Source organism: Aspergillus glaucus (assembly GCF_001890805.1).
Source record: "Aspergillus glaucus CBS 516.65 unplaced genomic scaffold ASPGLscaffold_5, whole genome shotgun sequence".
NCBI classification, from domain to species: domain Eukaryota; kingdom Fungi; phylum Ascomycota; class Eurotiomycetes; order Eurotiales; family Aspergillaceae; genus Aspergillus; species Aspergillus glaucus.
The window spans coordinates 946,388-959,927 of NW_019170457.1; the positions used below are offsets into that span (position 1 = coordinate 946,388).

Below are 13,540 nucleotides of genomic sequence, written 5' to 3' on the forward strand. Positions count from 1 at the left end.
GTCATGAAGAGTAGATTCAGGCACTGCAAAAACTTTGGCAGCTTGTGATTTTGATTTAAATTGACCTTTTTCATAGGCTGAAATAGCCATCTGGATTTGATTTTCTTTTGAAAGTGGCATTTTTTATGGTAAATGACGTGTTGAAAGAAGGGAGTGGTAGAATGGAAGGAAAACACGCGGCTTGGTGGTATCCGCGGCTCGGTGATTGATTACGTTAATTAGTTAGATCAATTTATATAGTTCTATGTTATCCTGTTTAGGTAATATATCACTATAACTATGAATATAAAAGCTGCCAGTAATCAGTATGAAATGCAATTTTACTGCCTTTGGGTAGTTCTGCCAGTCACCATGTTGTCCCTATCAAAACAGGGCTCCACCACAAAGCAGGCACAATTCTCACCGAGGCGTTGGATATATAGGATTTTCTCTCCCGTCGAAGTATATCCAGGTTGAGTAATTCGTTGTCATACGCGGAGCAAGGGCGATGACCTTTTTCCCTCCCTCAATGTGTTGATTTTGCGCATCCTAATGGTTCCAAGTAAACGAACTGTTTGAATTGATGGTGCTTGCAGGGATTTGGTTAGCTGCGTTTGGGAGGCGTTGATTGCAAGTGCTTTCTTGAGCAGGTTCTGTGGGCAGCGTGGCCCATTCCCTTGGGTAATGATAAATGTCACAAAACATTTAACAAGCCTGGCATGAGAATATTCAGCAGCAGCTCAGGATTTGTAAAAAGTGGTCATCATTTCCCCATAAATTTATGATATCAGATCCTTCCCAGGTCTGTGGCAAGCTTGTGTTCCTTATTCTGGCGATGGATTGAATTGTTGGTCACTCTCAGGCTATGGGTTGCATTCTTAGCTTGTGGACTAGCCTTCCTGTCTTCTGAAGCATCGGGGTTGAAGTCCATGTAGTGATCCTGCTGTAAAGTTTTGCAAAGTGTCTTCAGATGCTGCATTGCTTCACTGTGTGCTGTGTGGTGGTACTTCTTCAACTTCCCACCTACATGCTGTGAAACTCTTTTGCCTCCCCTGAAAAAGAAAGCACAAAACACTATCTTTTCCTTCAGCAGCATGATGTGCAACCTTTTCTAGCCTGGAATATAGTCAGCCAAAACCATCCAAGCTAATTATATATATATATATATATATATATATATATATTTTTTTTTTTTTTTCTTTTTTTTTTGTGACTAGCAAAGCAAGAAATTCTTTTTTCCTGGCGAATTTTTGGTATTTCAATCTGGTTTTCTATTTTCTTGATCCCAAGAGAACATATTAATTAAGCATTATTTGGCCCTCGCGAGAATCGACACGCCATATTAATCACATCTATCTATCTCTAACCTTGCACCGAATCGAATACCATGATCCCAATCAATCCTTGTTCTGAGCCCGCTTGCTCATCCGGCGAATAACATGGCCATATCGGTAGAGAAGGAAAGGCACAGGAGCCATCACAGCAGCAATGCAAGCCAGAATAGTCAGCGCGTAGTGAGGCCCCAGATTACGATACATCGGAATCGCACCAACGGCCATCGCCCCCGAGGCCATGTAACGTCCGAAAGTCATGAAACTGAGGGCAGATGCGGCATATGTTTGGTACACGAAGATTATATAGAGGTAAATGCTGGTGAAGACGGTGATGAGACCGTAACCGAAGAATGCGGATCCGATGATGGGGGACCAGATGCTGATGTCGGGCTGTGTTGCTTTGTTAGCAATGGTAAAACATTTCGAGGATGGAGTGAACTTACATAACAAGTCCAACCCATCCAGAAGAGCGAGACTGGAAGGAAGATTGAACCACCCATCATGGAATAGTAAAGACACACTTCCGGTTTCAAGGACTTGCCCTCTGCCGTTGCCTTTTGATATTCTTTCTTCGTCCAGGAGTATAGCAGAGGGACTAGGAAAAGAGCGAAAAGATCACCGACGATCTGCGCCACCCATAGTATGTTGGTCAGTCCCTGGGATATTCCGTACACTTCCTGGAAGATAAAGGGATATCCACTCATGAAAGTGAACAGAACGATATAGATGATGATTAAATAAAAGGTGAACAACATGATGATCGGCTCGGTGTACGTGAAGAGGAATGGTCGATAAATGCTGGTTCGAAGACGGGTCCATAGAGATGAGCTTTCTGTCGCCTCCGCCTCGGTCTTGAATCGATTGTCTCCCGTGATTTTGCGGAAATGCTCGGCCTTCCAACTGAGTAGTAAGGGCTCATAAGTCTCAGGCTGGAAGAGAAAAACCAACCCCATGATCAGCCCGGCGTAGATCAGCATGATCCAATCAGCCCATCGCCAGTTGATGACCGAACTCTCGCCCATATAGGCCGAAATCACGGGTCCAAGCATTGGTCCGGCATATGCAATGATCATCATGACCGGCAAGCTGAATGTTGCTTCCAGAGGTGTCCAAATATCGGCAATTGATCCTCCAGCGCAGGTCAGGGGTGTTGAGCCGAAGAAAGCCGCGAGAAAACGAAAGGCAATGGCAGTGCCAAAGTTGGGTGCCAAGGCTTTGGCCATGATGAAGATCATAAAGATAGCTCCCGATACAACGTACACGATATTGCGACCAAAGGTTTCAGAGAACGAGCCCGCCACGAGCGATCCAACGGCGAAACCGAAAAGATAGCAACCTGAGCATCGTCAGAAAGTCCAAATGATAAAACGGATTGGAAAGGAAAGGTAAGCATACCAGTCGTCAGAGTACCGACTTCATCTTTAACATGGAAAGCTTCAGTAGATTGGGGTTCAACAGCGGCGTCGATGGAAGAAGCAGCCGCACCCATCATGGAAATCAAACATAACATCGTAGTTGCAACCCATCGACGAGTGGGAGTCCAGTTCTGAGGTCTCACCGGGTCGATATCGCCATCCCAGCCCACAATGAAAACGTGCTCCTTCTGGCCATCGCTTCCGACAACGTTTCGAACTTGCACACCCGGGATCTGTGAGGGTGAAGGTGAGGTCGAGGACAGCTTCTCCTCCTCATCCACGGGGGTGGATAAATCGGTATCAATCGACTTTTCGAGACTTGCAAGGTCGGTATTGAGACAAATGTCGCGAACCTGCGCCTTGATCTTTTGATATTGCCGGATCGACTGCATGGTCTATCGCTTGTCGTCTGGTGGACGTTTGTAAAGTACTGACTGACAATAGATGCATGGTCGATTCGGGGCCTTATATAGCGAGATCATTTTGAACATCGACATGTTGACTCTGAGTACAACAATGAGAAAGAGTGAGGAAGAGTTGACTCCGGTGCTTGACTCCAGGGCGATTAGTCAGTCATTATAGAGTGCTCATTGGCTGAAATCGTACACAATGGCTGACTCCGGGCTGACTCCGGTCCCGCGATACTATGGGCTCTTGTGGCTTGATTTCCTAACGCTTCTTCGCATTTTCCATGGACTGCTTCTATATATTCATAATCAATGTCTGAAAGCCGTTGAGAACCCGGTCTGGGGACTCTTCCTCCATTACGCCTTGATGGCTGCACCATGCTTCGTTTTTCTTATCCTGTATCAAAGGGGCTGTCTATCCCTCCAATTGAATCTACAAGCCTTCTTATCGGGCTCAGAATTAGCAACTTGCTGGTCAAGAATTACCATCCAATCTGTATCCTATTTGTACTGCATGCTTGGTGCTTGTGTATGAATCTGCTAACTACGGGGTATGTACCGCTAGCTATATGTCCGGCCAGCTCCGATACCGAAGCCAGCCAGCAAACACGATACACACCCTGAATCTAATCATAATTTATTTAGGAGATGTGCATGGTAATACATGGATGTAGGGACTTGTACTTGTAGGTATCAGAGCCGCATCACGCTGTACGCATGCCCGTAATACGTATTCGGAAAATGCACCAAGATAGCAACGGCCAAGTCGCTTTACTTTCCATTATTGTACCCAATTGCTTGTCCATCGCGATCCATCTTTTTCTTTTTCCTCTTGTTTATTGCCGGCCATTTTTTGGATAGCTTACTGGGCTGTGATCGTGACTCATGCATGGTACTTTGTGCAGCCGCTTCAACTCCCCTGGGACATCCCGAGCCCAGGCACCTCTGAGACGCCTAATACTATGTACGGAGCTTTGATACGGTCATCCCGGATTTTGCTGGACCCGAGCCATAAGCAAACGGGAGACGTGCAGCCGGACAAAGAACGTCTTAGTAATCGATCTTAGTGGCATAGTTAACTAACTAACTAGTTAGTTAACTAACTAAAAGGCGATAATCGCGCCAAATCAAAGGAGTGGAGATCGGGTGCGGCAATTCCAAGTGTCATAATCCCGGGGGTGTCAAGTGCATTTTTCGTTGAATTCCCTTGTCAAATCCTAAATCTCCTTCTCCACGGCACGTTGTATATTTGTGATATAGGCATATCGAAAAGAAGAGACATGGCGAAAGAACGGCGCAAGTGGACCCAAAAGGAGGACGATATTCTGAAAATTGCCGTGGGGAAAGGTCAGTGGTATCCTCGATGGCCCGCACGCCACATCGATGGGCTTCGCTAATTGAACTAGATGTCGAGCGGATCGACTGGCTGTCCATCGCAGAGCACCTTCCCGGTCGCAACAATAAGGAATGCCGCAAGCACTGGCATCAAAAATTCGCAACCAACACCAACTATGGCAGCTGGACTGATAAGGAGGACGAACGCCTTCACATGGCAATCGGTCAACATGGGACCAAGTGGGCACTGGTGGCTCAAGCTGTCGGCACTAGAAGCAGCGAGCAGTGCTCTAAGCGATGGAACGATGTGCTCAACCCAGATCTCAATCGAAGCCCGTGGACTGATGAAGATGTTTGTATCCCCTTATCCCCGAAGCATGATAGCTTTCTATCAGAATCTCAAGGTCTGATTCAGATCAGGATAATCTATTGGAGTCAAGCGTGGACACCCACGGACGGAACTGGAAATCGATAGCACAGCTCCACTTCCAGGATCGGTCAGCATTGTCCTTGAAAAATCGACATGCGCTGCTGCTTCGTCGACAATCTCGAGGAAACCAAAACCAGAGAGATATACTCCCAAGTCTCGAATCAGATGGGTCGGGACCTCAACAGGGAGCCTTGACCACGCCTGGCGATAGCCCTCATTCCAGCCAGAGTGCTGCTGACGAGTTCGAAAGCACGCCCAACAACGAGAATGATATTCAGAATTCTTCGCCGCACGGTCATGATAATGGCGCCTCAATGCCAGTGGTGACTTCCTCCGGCGGTTTTGGAGGAGACAGTTTTATGCCCTTTGGACAGAATAGCAATATTGCTCTGGACATGTCCACGTACGACAATAACCTTCTAACGGGTGATATGTCACGAATAATCCAAGACTCGTCGTTTTCACCTGGGCAAATCCAACAGAGCCACCATCAACAACATTCGTACCCTGATATGTCCTCGTTCAACCCCCTTCCAGCCGGTATTGACTTCTCCGTCCCTCCCACGCCTCCTTCAATAGTACCAAATTCGAAGGGGTCTTCCGAGGAGACGGAATGGGAAGAATTTCTCTGCTTGGGTATCAGCTGTCCTCGAAAGGGGTTGGAAGCCTTCAAAATGGCTGTTCTCGAAGCCGTCACGAAGGGGCCCAGCTGTCAGGCTAGTGACGATGATGACAAGGTCCAGATAATGTTGAAGGTCCGGAGGAAGCCTCAGCTTGTTTTTGAGCCACGCAAGACTTGAGATATCTTTTCAGACCGTTTGGTCCACCCTCCATCCGTTCATCTTTCATTATATCCCTCTGGGCTACGATCATGCCCTCCTACGATTGGGCGTTAATCTTTAAATGGATTTGACTTTCATGTTCATAACGTTGTATGCATCTACTGATCGCGGGACTATAATAAATCTTCCTCATCAGGCTTCCATGTAATTATCACTTGCACATCGCAGCTCCTATAATCAATAGACTTCTGCAGTTTCCCCAGTCAAATCTCGAGTACTCACTGCGTCCACCAAGGCCGAATTGAACAGAGCCGGGTGTCTATGGAGATGGCAGTTGTTTACAAGGATATTCCCGGCTCGTTAATGACGATGCGCAATTGTGCATGGACTGTTTGAGGCTGAGAAGATCGTCCGGACACATTGGTTGAATTCGGAGACAGGGTCGCGGCCAAACAATTCAAGGATATACGCGGCGATTTTGCGGTTCTGGACTTTGTAGCGAGAATCGATGTTGTAGATCTCGTCAGCGCCTTTGTGCAGGATGGTTTCCAGGGCGTCGGCTGCGTCTCCTACGTAGAGGAAGCGGCGGGCGTGGGTGCCGTCTCCTTAGAGGGTGAGTTAGCTACCCTCTAACATTAGGGTAGAGAATCGAGGGATTAACTCTGTTGGATTTGTTAGCGGACCGCTTGAAAATGACTTGTTGCTTGAAGTACTTACTCTCAGGGTACTGGCAAGGCCCGTAAACATTGTTGCTGCGAACGATGATCACTGGGATTCCGAAGCTGTGCTTGTACGCCATGACATATATCTCAGCAGCAGCTTTGCTTGCCGAGTAAGGATTCGTGGGTGCCAACAGCGTACTATCCTCTTTGGCCATGGTGCCGTTGGTCTCACCGTAGACCTCATCGGTGTAAATGTGAATAAAGCGCTTGATGTTGCCATAGTTCTTGACCGCATCCAGGAGCACATGGGTGCCCACAACGTTGTTCTCTCGGTAAAAGTGAAGGGGTCTTCGAATGAGTTCTGCACATGGCTATTGGCCGCAAAGTGCATGACACAGTCTACCTGGTAGGCTTCCAGGGCAAAAGAGACGGTCTTGGGATCGGTGATGGAGCCGTGGATGAATCTGAAACTTGGGAATTGGAACAGCTCGAGGATATTGTTGATGAAGGAGACATTTTCCATCTTGTCGAGGCAGATGATGTTGTAGCTGTCGTGGTGTTGATGGACTAGATGACGGGTCATCCAGCTTCCACTGTGTCACGATTTGCTATTAGCCAGGTGATTACACAATCATATCAAGACGAAGCTTGGTCTTACATGAAGCCTACATCGCCAGTGACAAGAATGGTCTTCACGTAGAGAAGTAGTTTGAATCTTCCGACACCTGTCAGTGGGACATTCGTGGGAGAATCTTCTTCTCTTTCACTCTCGGGAGATTGACAGTGTTTGTATCGAAGATTTATTTACTGCCCAAATCATTGTCAGGCGGCTTGGCCTTGGGCAGTTTCTGAGCAGTGTGCTTTCGTGCCACATTAGATAGGGTGATTTGCACGGAATTCCGATATCCCTAGGAAGAGAATCCGCGTACAAGCTGCCCGGAGAGGCAAACTCCTCGGAGTCGTGGCTGGCTTCGGCGCGCTGTCCATAAGTATTTAATGCCATCGATGCACCCAGAGAGAGCTAGTACATTGTCCTATCAAGCTTCGACCATGGAGAGCCTGAACATTTTACTCCGTGACAGTCTATTCGGTCGGTTGCTCAACTATGCGTCGAAGGGCCGATTTTTCTCTTACAATGGATCTAAAACCCTTAAAGATGAAGACCTCCCAAGCCCAGACCCCCAGCGGCGGATCATAGTAGGCTTCGATGGCCCTGATGATCCAGACATCCCTCAAAATTGGCCCACGCTGGCAAGGACGGTCGCTGGGCTCAATGTAATGGTCTTGAACTTCAGCTTCTATGCAGCATCAGCAATCTTTACGCCGAGTATTTCGGGTATCGAAGAAGCATTTGGAGCTACCACTTCTGAGGGCACACTGGGGCTTTCGCTCTTTGTTATTGCGTACGGAATTGGGCCTCTAATTGTATGTCTGCGCTTCCAGAAGACCATCGGTATAAGGATTATACTAACCATGCATATTCCCAGCTTTCTCCTCTGTCGAGCCTGCCGACACTCGGGCGTTCGCCGGTATATGTCCTTGGCTGCCTTACTTTCTGCTTGCTCAACATCGGAACGGCTCTGGCAAAAAATCTACAAACTGTTTTAGTACTGCGCTTTTGGGGGGGGGGGGCTTCATCGGAAGCGCACCTATCAGCGTCGGTGGCGCCTCGCTGATGGAAATTTACAGGCCAACTGAGGTTCCCTACGCAATTGCATTGTACGCAGTCAGCGGAGTTTGTGGGCCTATTCTGGGACCGGTATGTCAATCTACATGCATCTAGACATCCATGGCTTTTACTAATTTTGACAAAAACAGATTCTTGGAACCATTGTAATGTTCGTCATCCAGTCTTGCGAATTGCTGAATGTTACCTGACACTAATAATCACCGTACAGAAAACGTTGGAAAACCTGGACAGCAACGCTCTGGCTTCTTTCCGGCATCATGGCTTTCACGACCGTATCTATTTTCTTCTTTTTACCTGAGACGTCACCCTCGAATATCCTTCTTCGTCGAGCAAAGCGCCTTCGCGCGCAGACGGGCAATCCTGCCTACCAGAGTGAAGCTGAGATCGAACCACCAAGCGAAAATCTCGCTGTACGCATTGTCAAGGACATGGGCAGCAATCTCAAACTTTCCTGTCTGGACCCAGTCATTCTATTTGTTAACATGCACACAATGCTAGTTTACAGTGTCCTATACCTTTGGTTTGAGTTCTTCCCATTCGGTAAGTTAAGCTCTCCTCGATGCATTTTGCCCACGTTATACTGACCGAGTGATTCTATAGTCTTTGACGGCATTTATCATTTCACCGCAATCCAGCAAGGCCATGAGCTTCCCTCTGTTGACTTTGCACAAAAGACTGCGCTGACAATGATTCTTTCCAGTTGCCTTCTTCGGTATCCTCGCTGGAGCAGCGGTTTCGGTCGTTGCATACATTCTGTGGTTATACTTTTCTTACCAGCCACGAGTGGCAAATGCAAATGTCATTATCGAGCCAGAGGCTCGCCTGGTTCCTGGACAAATAGGAGCTGCTTGCATTCCAATTTGTCTTTTCATCTTTGCATGGACATCCCGAGCAAGGTAAGCTAGCCACTGATTCAATTGATTTTAGCAGGAAGAAGTTAACCTCCTGCACACAGCGTACACTGGATTGTCCCGATCATCGGAACAGCATTCTTTGCACCGGGCTTCTACCTCGCCTTTCAATCCATCCTTAATTACCTAGGCGAATCCTATCCGCGCTATGTGGCAAGCGTATTTGCCGGTAACAACTTCTTCCGAAGCTCATTTGGAGGAGCACTGCCGCTGGCTGCACCACGCATGTTGAATTCACTTGGAATTGGATGGGTCTCGAGCACGCTGGGGTTCATCTCTGTTGCCATGGTACCCTTACCTTTTATTTTGCAACGATTGAGTTTGCCGCCAGGACTGCGTTCCGTTGGGTTAAACTAGATATAGAATTATTTGCTAACTTGTATAATATAGTACGGCAAGAGACTGCGTTCTTGGAGTCCATTTGCGAACTAACCAACACATTTCAAGGCCTGTCCCTATATTGGCTATATTGGCTTCGCACTAGATGCCATGGGTTCAACTGCGCTTTGTTGAATACCACTTCAACATGTGGAAAATTAAAAGGTTGGCACGGCCTGTCGGGAAGATGATCTCGGCGGTTGATGCCTCTCCCTTCGAGACTCTTGAAGCCGTCCGCGTTCACTGGTCTCCGCTAGATTCAATATTCCATCAAGACTTCATTCCTTTCTTTTTTCTTTCTGTACAGTAGCTTTGATAGATTTATAGATTACTTGTTTATCCCACTGCCAGCTCCAGTGATAGTTACTAGTACTGGTACATCATGCTCCAGCTCGGCATTATTATTATTATTATTATTATTATTATTCATACACACATCTGTCAGCCCTATAGGCCGAGTAGCGGCAGGTCCTGCAGGGCAGCCGGGGAAGCCGCCGTAATGGTAGTCGCTATGTACATCGTCGCCTTTATACACATATCCTGATATCTCATTCCGCGTGTTGTATATCCCGTGCTGCTGGTTTTCGTGCCGCTGTTCCCATGGCCACGAGGATCCATGGGCTTGTTGGATACTATCTCGTTTCCTTCCCTACTTCTGCAAGCGTGTAACCTTGGCTGCGTTATGCTGCCAGTTTCCCCAAGTCTATTGTTGTGACTCAGTATGTGGTTGGTAGAGTTTGAAACTGGCCTAGGAGGCCTGTCTCAAGCATGAAGTGCACTGCTTTTGGTACCAGGTCTGGGCTCCAGCTCGGCATATCTTCAATCTAATGTCTAGTAGGTAGCATTTTTTACGTTAAAATCGTACAGCACTTTGAAGAGCTGTCAACAACGCTACGAACCTCAAAAGAGCAGAGGAGGCTTTATGTGCAGGATCAATCTACGAAAGACTTTGGTTTAGTCCGCACAAATTCCAGGCTCGCTAGTCTTGTAATCCGGATCCTCCTCGATGCTTACACCGGCCTCCTCCAGTAAATGAGGGAACCATCTTAGCATTCGGTCGCGAAAGACTTCGTATCCGGCTCCCTTCCGCAGCACTTTCATGCTCTCTGCATCGAAATTCACGCCACCGCGCCTGTACGCCTGCCATTTCTGTAGACCGTAATCCACAACCAAGTCTACCGCGTCAATCACTCTTGGCTCAATATCTTCAATCCGGAATCTCTGCCCCTTGCCGGTCAGATTGGCCGAAGTCCCGAATGTTAACATGCCCTCGGGGTCCTCATCGCAAAGGCGACCGAGTTCCCGCAGAAATGGCCCTTCGGGAACTGCGATGCTGACCGTATCGCCCTTGGTGACCTGGGATAGCGTAGCGGGGTCGAGAGCTGCCAACCGCGGGTGAAGACTTTCGGTATCGTATTTGGCAATGATCCCGACAATCATCTCCATATCTTCTGTCAGGACCCGTGTCATCTCAATCTTGGCCTCGGAGAGCACATGGATCTCTCGGTGTTGTTTGTATGTCCCGATGATGCCGATGTTGTGGCCCTCCCGACGGTCTTTGGCTGAGAAAATCCGCTGGATTCCCGCCTGCGTGCTGGTTAAGAGTGCGTAGCCGACATCGATTGGGATGATGACAACTCCACCACGTTTAAGAGTGTTATAGGTCTCTTTAGCGCTGCGAGGGAAGTTGGGAGCAGTGCCTGGCTTGGGTATGAAACGGGGAGCCATTGAAGGTTGATGAAGATTATTGATTACATGCTAGTCAAAGTAGGAATATATGTAGTCAAGCGAATGCGACCACGTCGTGATGACATCGAAATTGCTAGTCAGCAAAGCCTCTCCTTGGAGACTTCGCACGGGTATCTTTCGAATGAGCCAAAGCAGCTGCTGAAGTTCGACTCGAGAACCAAGAAAAGACAGAAGGTCTTCTCGGTTCCTCTTTATACCGTCGTGTCCGCGAGATGATGATCATTTAGCAAAATAGATCATGGCGCCCAGTCCTGGTATTTAGTGGTGAAAGGATTTCTTTGCCCTACCATACGTACTCTGATGTCCCGTGGAATAACACCTTCGTTTGGCCCGTCCAATGATCCTTTCTTCTGATTTGTATTATGTAGAATTAGGTGAGTGAACTGATACTTTACTGCACCGATCAAATATAAAATGTGTGAAGAGGGGTTGCAATGTTCATCTGTCAATCAGCTGAGTGATACAAAAACTGTGGAAGATCAAAAGCTATGAGACACAGGGGCGGTCTTTCGTACCGTATCCGTTGAGTGGGTGGGTATGGGCCTACCCATGGGCCTGCCGAGGTCTACCCGCGGGTCCAAGATGCAAATGATTCTCCCTGCCAGAAGGCGATAGAGTGGTTTTATGTTCCTCCGTTTCATTAAGTTACTCTTGTGTGGAATCCTTTATCCAACGGCGGCCATCTATTGAAATGATCCAGGGGAATAATTGATTAATGACTATATTGATGTCTATTGAAGTCTATTTATTTTCGATGCATTGGTATTTACTTCAATTAAGCCTGATCTTTCGGCCAGGTCAATGATACTCCTCGTCGTGCATGTCAAATCAAACAGTGAAAAGAGAGTTGATTGAAGTATAGGCGTGCAAGTCAAAATGTTGAAATACAGAGGAAGAAAACGGAAGAAAATCATTATCTTGCATATCTGCCACCATTCTCCGTCAAGATCATGTTGCATAGCACATGGTAATAATTGTAGCGACCACTTCAAATAACTAACTGTTGCTATCAGAAGTGCAGCTGCACGATCTTGACTGCGTGTGTAAATCTGAGGCTATTCCAGCTTAATATGACCAATTCCACCATAGACGCCAAAGTGTTTATTTGAAAGATACCTGCACACCTCACAAAGTTGCCTGGATATCGTTTTGTATGTCTTTGGCATAGGTGTCAACGGTTTTGAGTGAGAAGCAGTCGCAACGACGAAATCGGCCTAGATGACCATTTGAGTCAAAATTAAGTAGGAAACAGAGGCGGCGTATAGAGCCATTGTACAGCTTGGCCAGTTTTGAAGAATGAAGCATGGGTAGTAAAACGGCTTGCTCTAAAAAAAGGTGATTGATCAAAGAAAGTTATTTATGGAAAAGGTATGAGGGCAAGGGAAGAGCTGGACGGGCAAGACGAGGACCGAGAAGCCGTGTTAAGGTACGCATCCACGGTTGTCAGTAACACTATTTCGAGATATCTATTAACACCTCACTATTATGTAGGGAATTGGACAGCGTCAAACCAACCCACGTTATCAACACCGCTGATGCTCGCGGCTCTCCAAATGCCGACTGGTGTGAAAATCACAAGGACCAAACTATCCGTTCCAACATTATCGGAGTAGCCAACTTGGTCGACTGCTGCTTCCTTCGCGGTATACATATCACGCATTTCGCTTCTGCGTGTATTTACGATCAGGACGATGCGCACCCGCTAGACGGATCGGGGTTTACCGAGGAGGAACCTCCGAACTACTGGGGATCGTTCTATTCTCAGTCGAAGCTGATCTCCGAGAATGTGAGACACCTTTGAGACTTGGGTAAATGGGCAGATTGTATTGACCATCTCGTACATGACAGGTGCTCAAGACGTACCCTAATGTCCTCATTCTTCGGATTCGGGACCCTCTTGCTGCAGACCTGCATCCCATGAACTTTGTCACCAAGCTTCTGAGCTACAAGAAAATCGTCAACGTTCCCAACGTGAGTTGTCTCGTTATTCTTCCTACAAGCTACTAACAAAATTGCAGTCAGGCTCGATTATGACAAATCTAGTCCCCGGGGTCATCCTCCTTGCCAAACACAAGGAAATCGGCATTTATAACTTTGTAAGAATGCATTCTCTCGAACGAAGAGACAAGCTGCATGAATACAGACTTACAACCTTATACAGACCAACCCCGGAACTTTTACCCACAATGAGGTGATGGGCCTGATGAAGGAGTACATCCGGCCTTCTTTGACCTGGGTCAATTTTTCTCTTGAGGAACAGCATGCGATCTTGAAGGCCCCTCGGTGTAATGCAAAGCTGGATGCCACTAAGCTGATCAATAAACTTGGGGAGTATGGATACACTGTGTTAAATGCTCAGAATGCTCTCGTTGAGGCTTTTGTTGAGATGAAGGCGAAGGGATTGCAGTAGATCTCGGGTAGATTCTTTCTTATTCTTTTTTTTTTTTTTTTTTTTTTTTTTTTTTTTT

General features: G+C 47.2%; 8 protein-coding genes across 8 annotated transcripts; 4 read left to right on the forward strand and 4 right to left on the reverse strand.

The window, feature by feature from the left end:
- Positions 1–766: 766 nt before the first annotated feature.
- Positions 767–1,075, reverse strand: ASPGLDRAFT_23830 (uncharacterized protein; the record flags this gene model as incomplete). The annotated part of the gene is made up of 1 exon (XM_022543334.1): positions 767–1,075. The coding sequence occupies one exon, from the start codon at positions 1,073–1,075 to the stop codon at positions 767–769; it is 309 nt and encodes a 102-aa protein (XP_022403354.1).
- A 301-nt stretch (positions 1,076–1,376) lies between these two features.
- On the reverse strand, positions 1,377–3,120 carry ASPGLDRAFT_33562 (MFS transporter; the record flags this gene model as incomplete). The annotated part of the gene is made up of 3 exons (XM_022544324.1): positions 1,377–1,703; positions 1,757–2,649; positions 2,709–3,120. 3 exons carry the CDS (start codon positions 3,118–3,120, stop codon positions 1,377–1,379), a joined length of 1,632 nt encoding a protein of 543 aa, XP_022403355.1.
- A 75-nt stretch (positions 3,121–3,195) lies between these two features.
- ASPGLDRAFT_1255488 (uncharacterized protein) lies at positions 3,196–3,785 on the forward strand. The gene has a single exon (XM_022540570.1). The coding sequence runs from the start codon at positions 3,338–3,340 to the stop codon at positions 3,668–3,670; it is 333 nt and encodes a 110-aa protein (XP_022403356.1). The 5' UTR covers positions 3,196–3,337; the 3' UTR covers positions 3,671–3,785.
- A 713-nt stretch (positions 3,786–4,498) lies between these two features.
- ASPGLDRAFT_23832 (uncharacterized protein) lies at positions 4,499–5,700 on the forward strand (the record flags this gene model as incomplete). The annotated part of the gene is made up of 2 exons (XM_022543335.1): positions 4,499–4,822; positions 4,891–5,700. The coding sequence occupies 2 exons, from the start codon at positions 4,499–4,501 to the stop codon at positions 5,698–5,700; spliced, it is 1,134 nt and encodes a 377-aa protein (XP_022403357.1).
- A 342-nt stretch (positions 5,701–6,042) lies between these two features.
- Positions 6,043–7,004, reverse strand: ASPGLDRAFT_1511926 (uncharacterized protein; the record flags this gene model as incomplete). The annotated part of the gene is made up of 3 exons (XM_022542227.1): positions 6,748–7,004; positions 6,400–6,715; positions 6,043–6,287 (listed from the first exon to the last, which is right to left on the reverse strand). The coding sequence occupies exons 1-3, from the start codon at positions 6,925–6,927 to the stop codon at positions 6,043–6,045; spliced, it is 741 nt and encodes a 246-aa protein (XP_022403358.1). The 5' UTR covers positions 6,928–7,004.
- A 390-nt stretch (positions 7,005–7,394) lies between these two features.
- On the forward strand, positions 7,395–9,377 carry ASPGLDRAFT_33565 (uncharacterized protein; the record flags this gene model as incomplete). Its single annotated transcript, XM_022544325.1, has 7 exons — positions 7,395–7,773; positions 7,832–8,103; positions 8,163–8,182; positions 8,243–8,574; positions 8,735–8,930; positions 8,990–9,233; positions 9,336–9,377. 7 exons carry the CDS (start codon positions 7,395–7,397, stop codon positions 9,375–9,377), a joined length of 1,485 nt encoding a protein of 494 aa, XP_022403359.1.
- A 900-nt stretch (positions 9,378–10,277) lies between these two features.
- ASPGLDRAFT_33566 (L-threonylcarbamoyladenylate synthase) lies at positions 10,278–11,051 on the reverse strand (the record flags this gene model as incomplete). Its single annotated transcript, XM_022544326.1, has 1 exon — positions 10,278–11,051. One exon carries the CDS (start codon positions 11,049–11,051, stop codon positions 10,278–10,280), a length of 774 nt encoding a protein of 257 aa, XP_022403360.1.
- Positions 11,052–12,442: 1,391 nt separating this feature from the next.
- Positions 12,443–13,482, forward strand: ASPGLDRAFT_64907 (uncharacterized protein; the record flags this gene model as incomplete). The annotated part of the gene is made up of 5 exons (XM_022548833.1): positions 12,443–12,498; positions 12,564–12,858; positions 12,921–13,043; positions 13,091–13,168; positions 13,234–13,482. 5 exons carry the CDS (start codon positions 12,443–12,445, stop codon positions 13,480–13,482), a joined length of 801 nt encoding a protein of 266 aa, XP_022403361.1.
- Between the last annotated feature and the right edge of the window lie 58 nt (positions 13,483–13,540).

Bases quoted from the DNA above. Each gene is read 5' to 3' on its own strand.
- ASPGLDRAFT_1255488 (XM_022540570.1), top strand. From the start codon at position 3,338: ATGGCTGACTCCGGGCTGACTCCGGTCCCGCGATACTATGGGCTCTTG.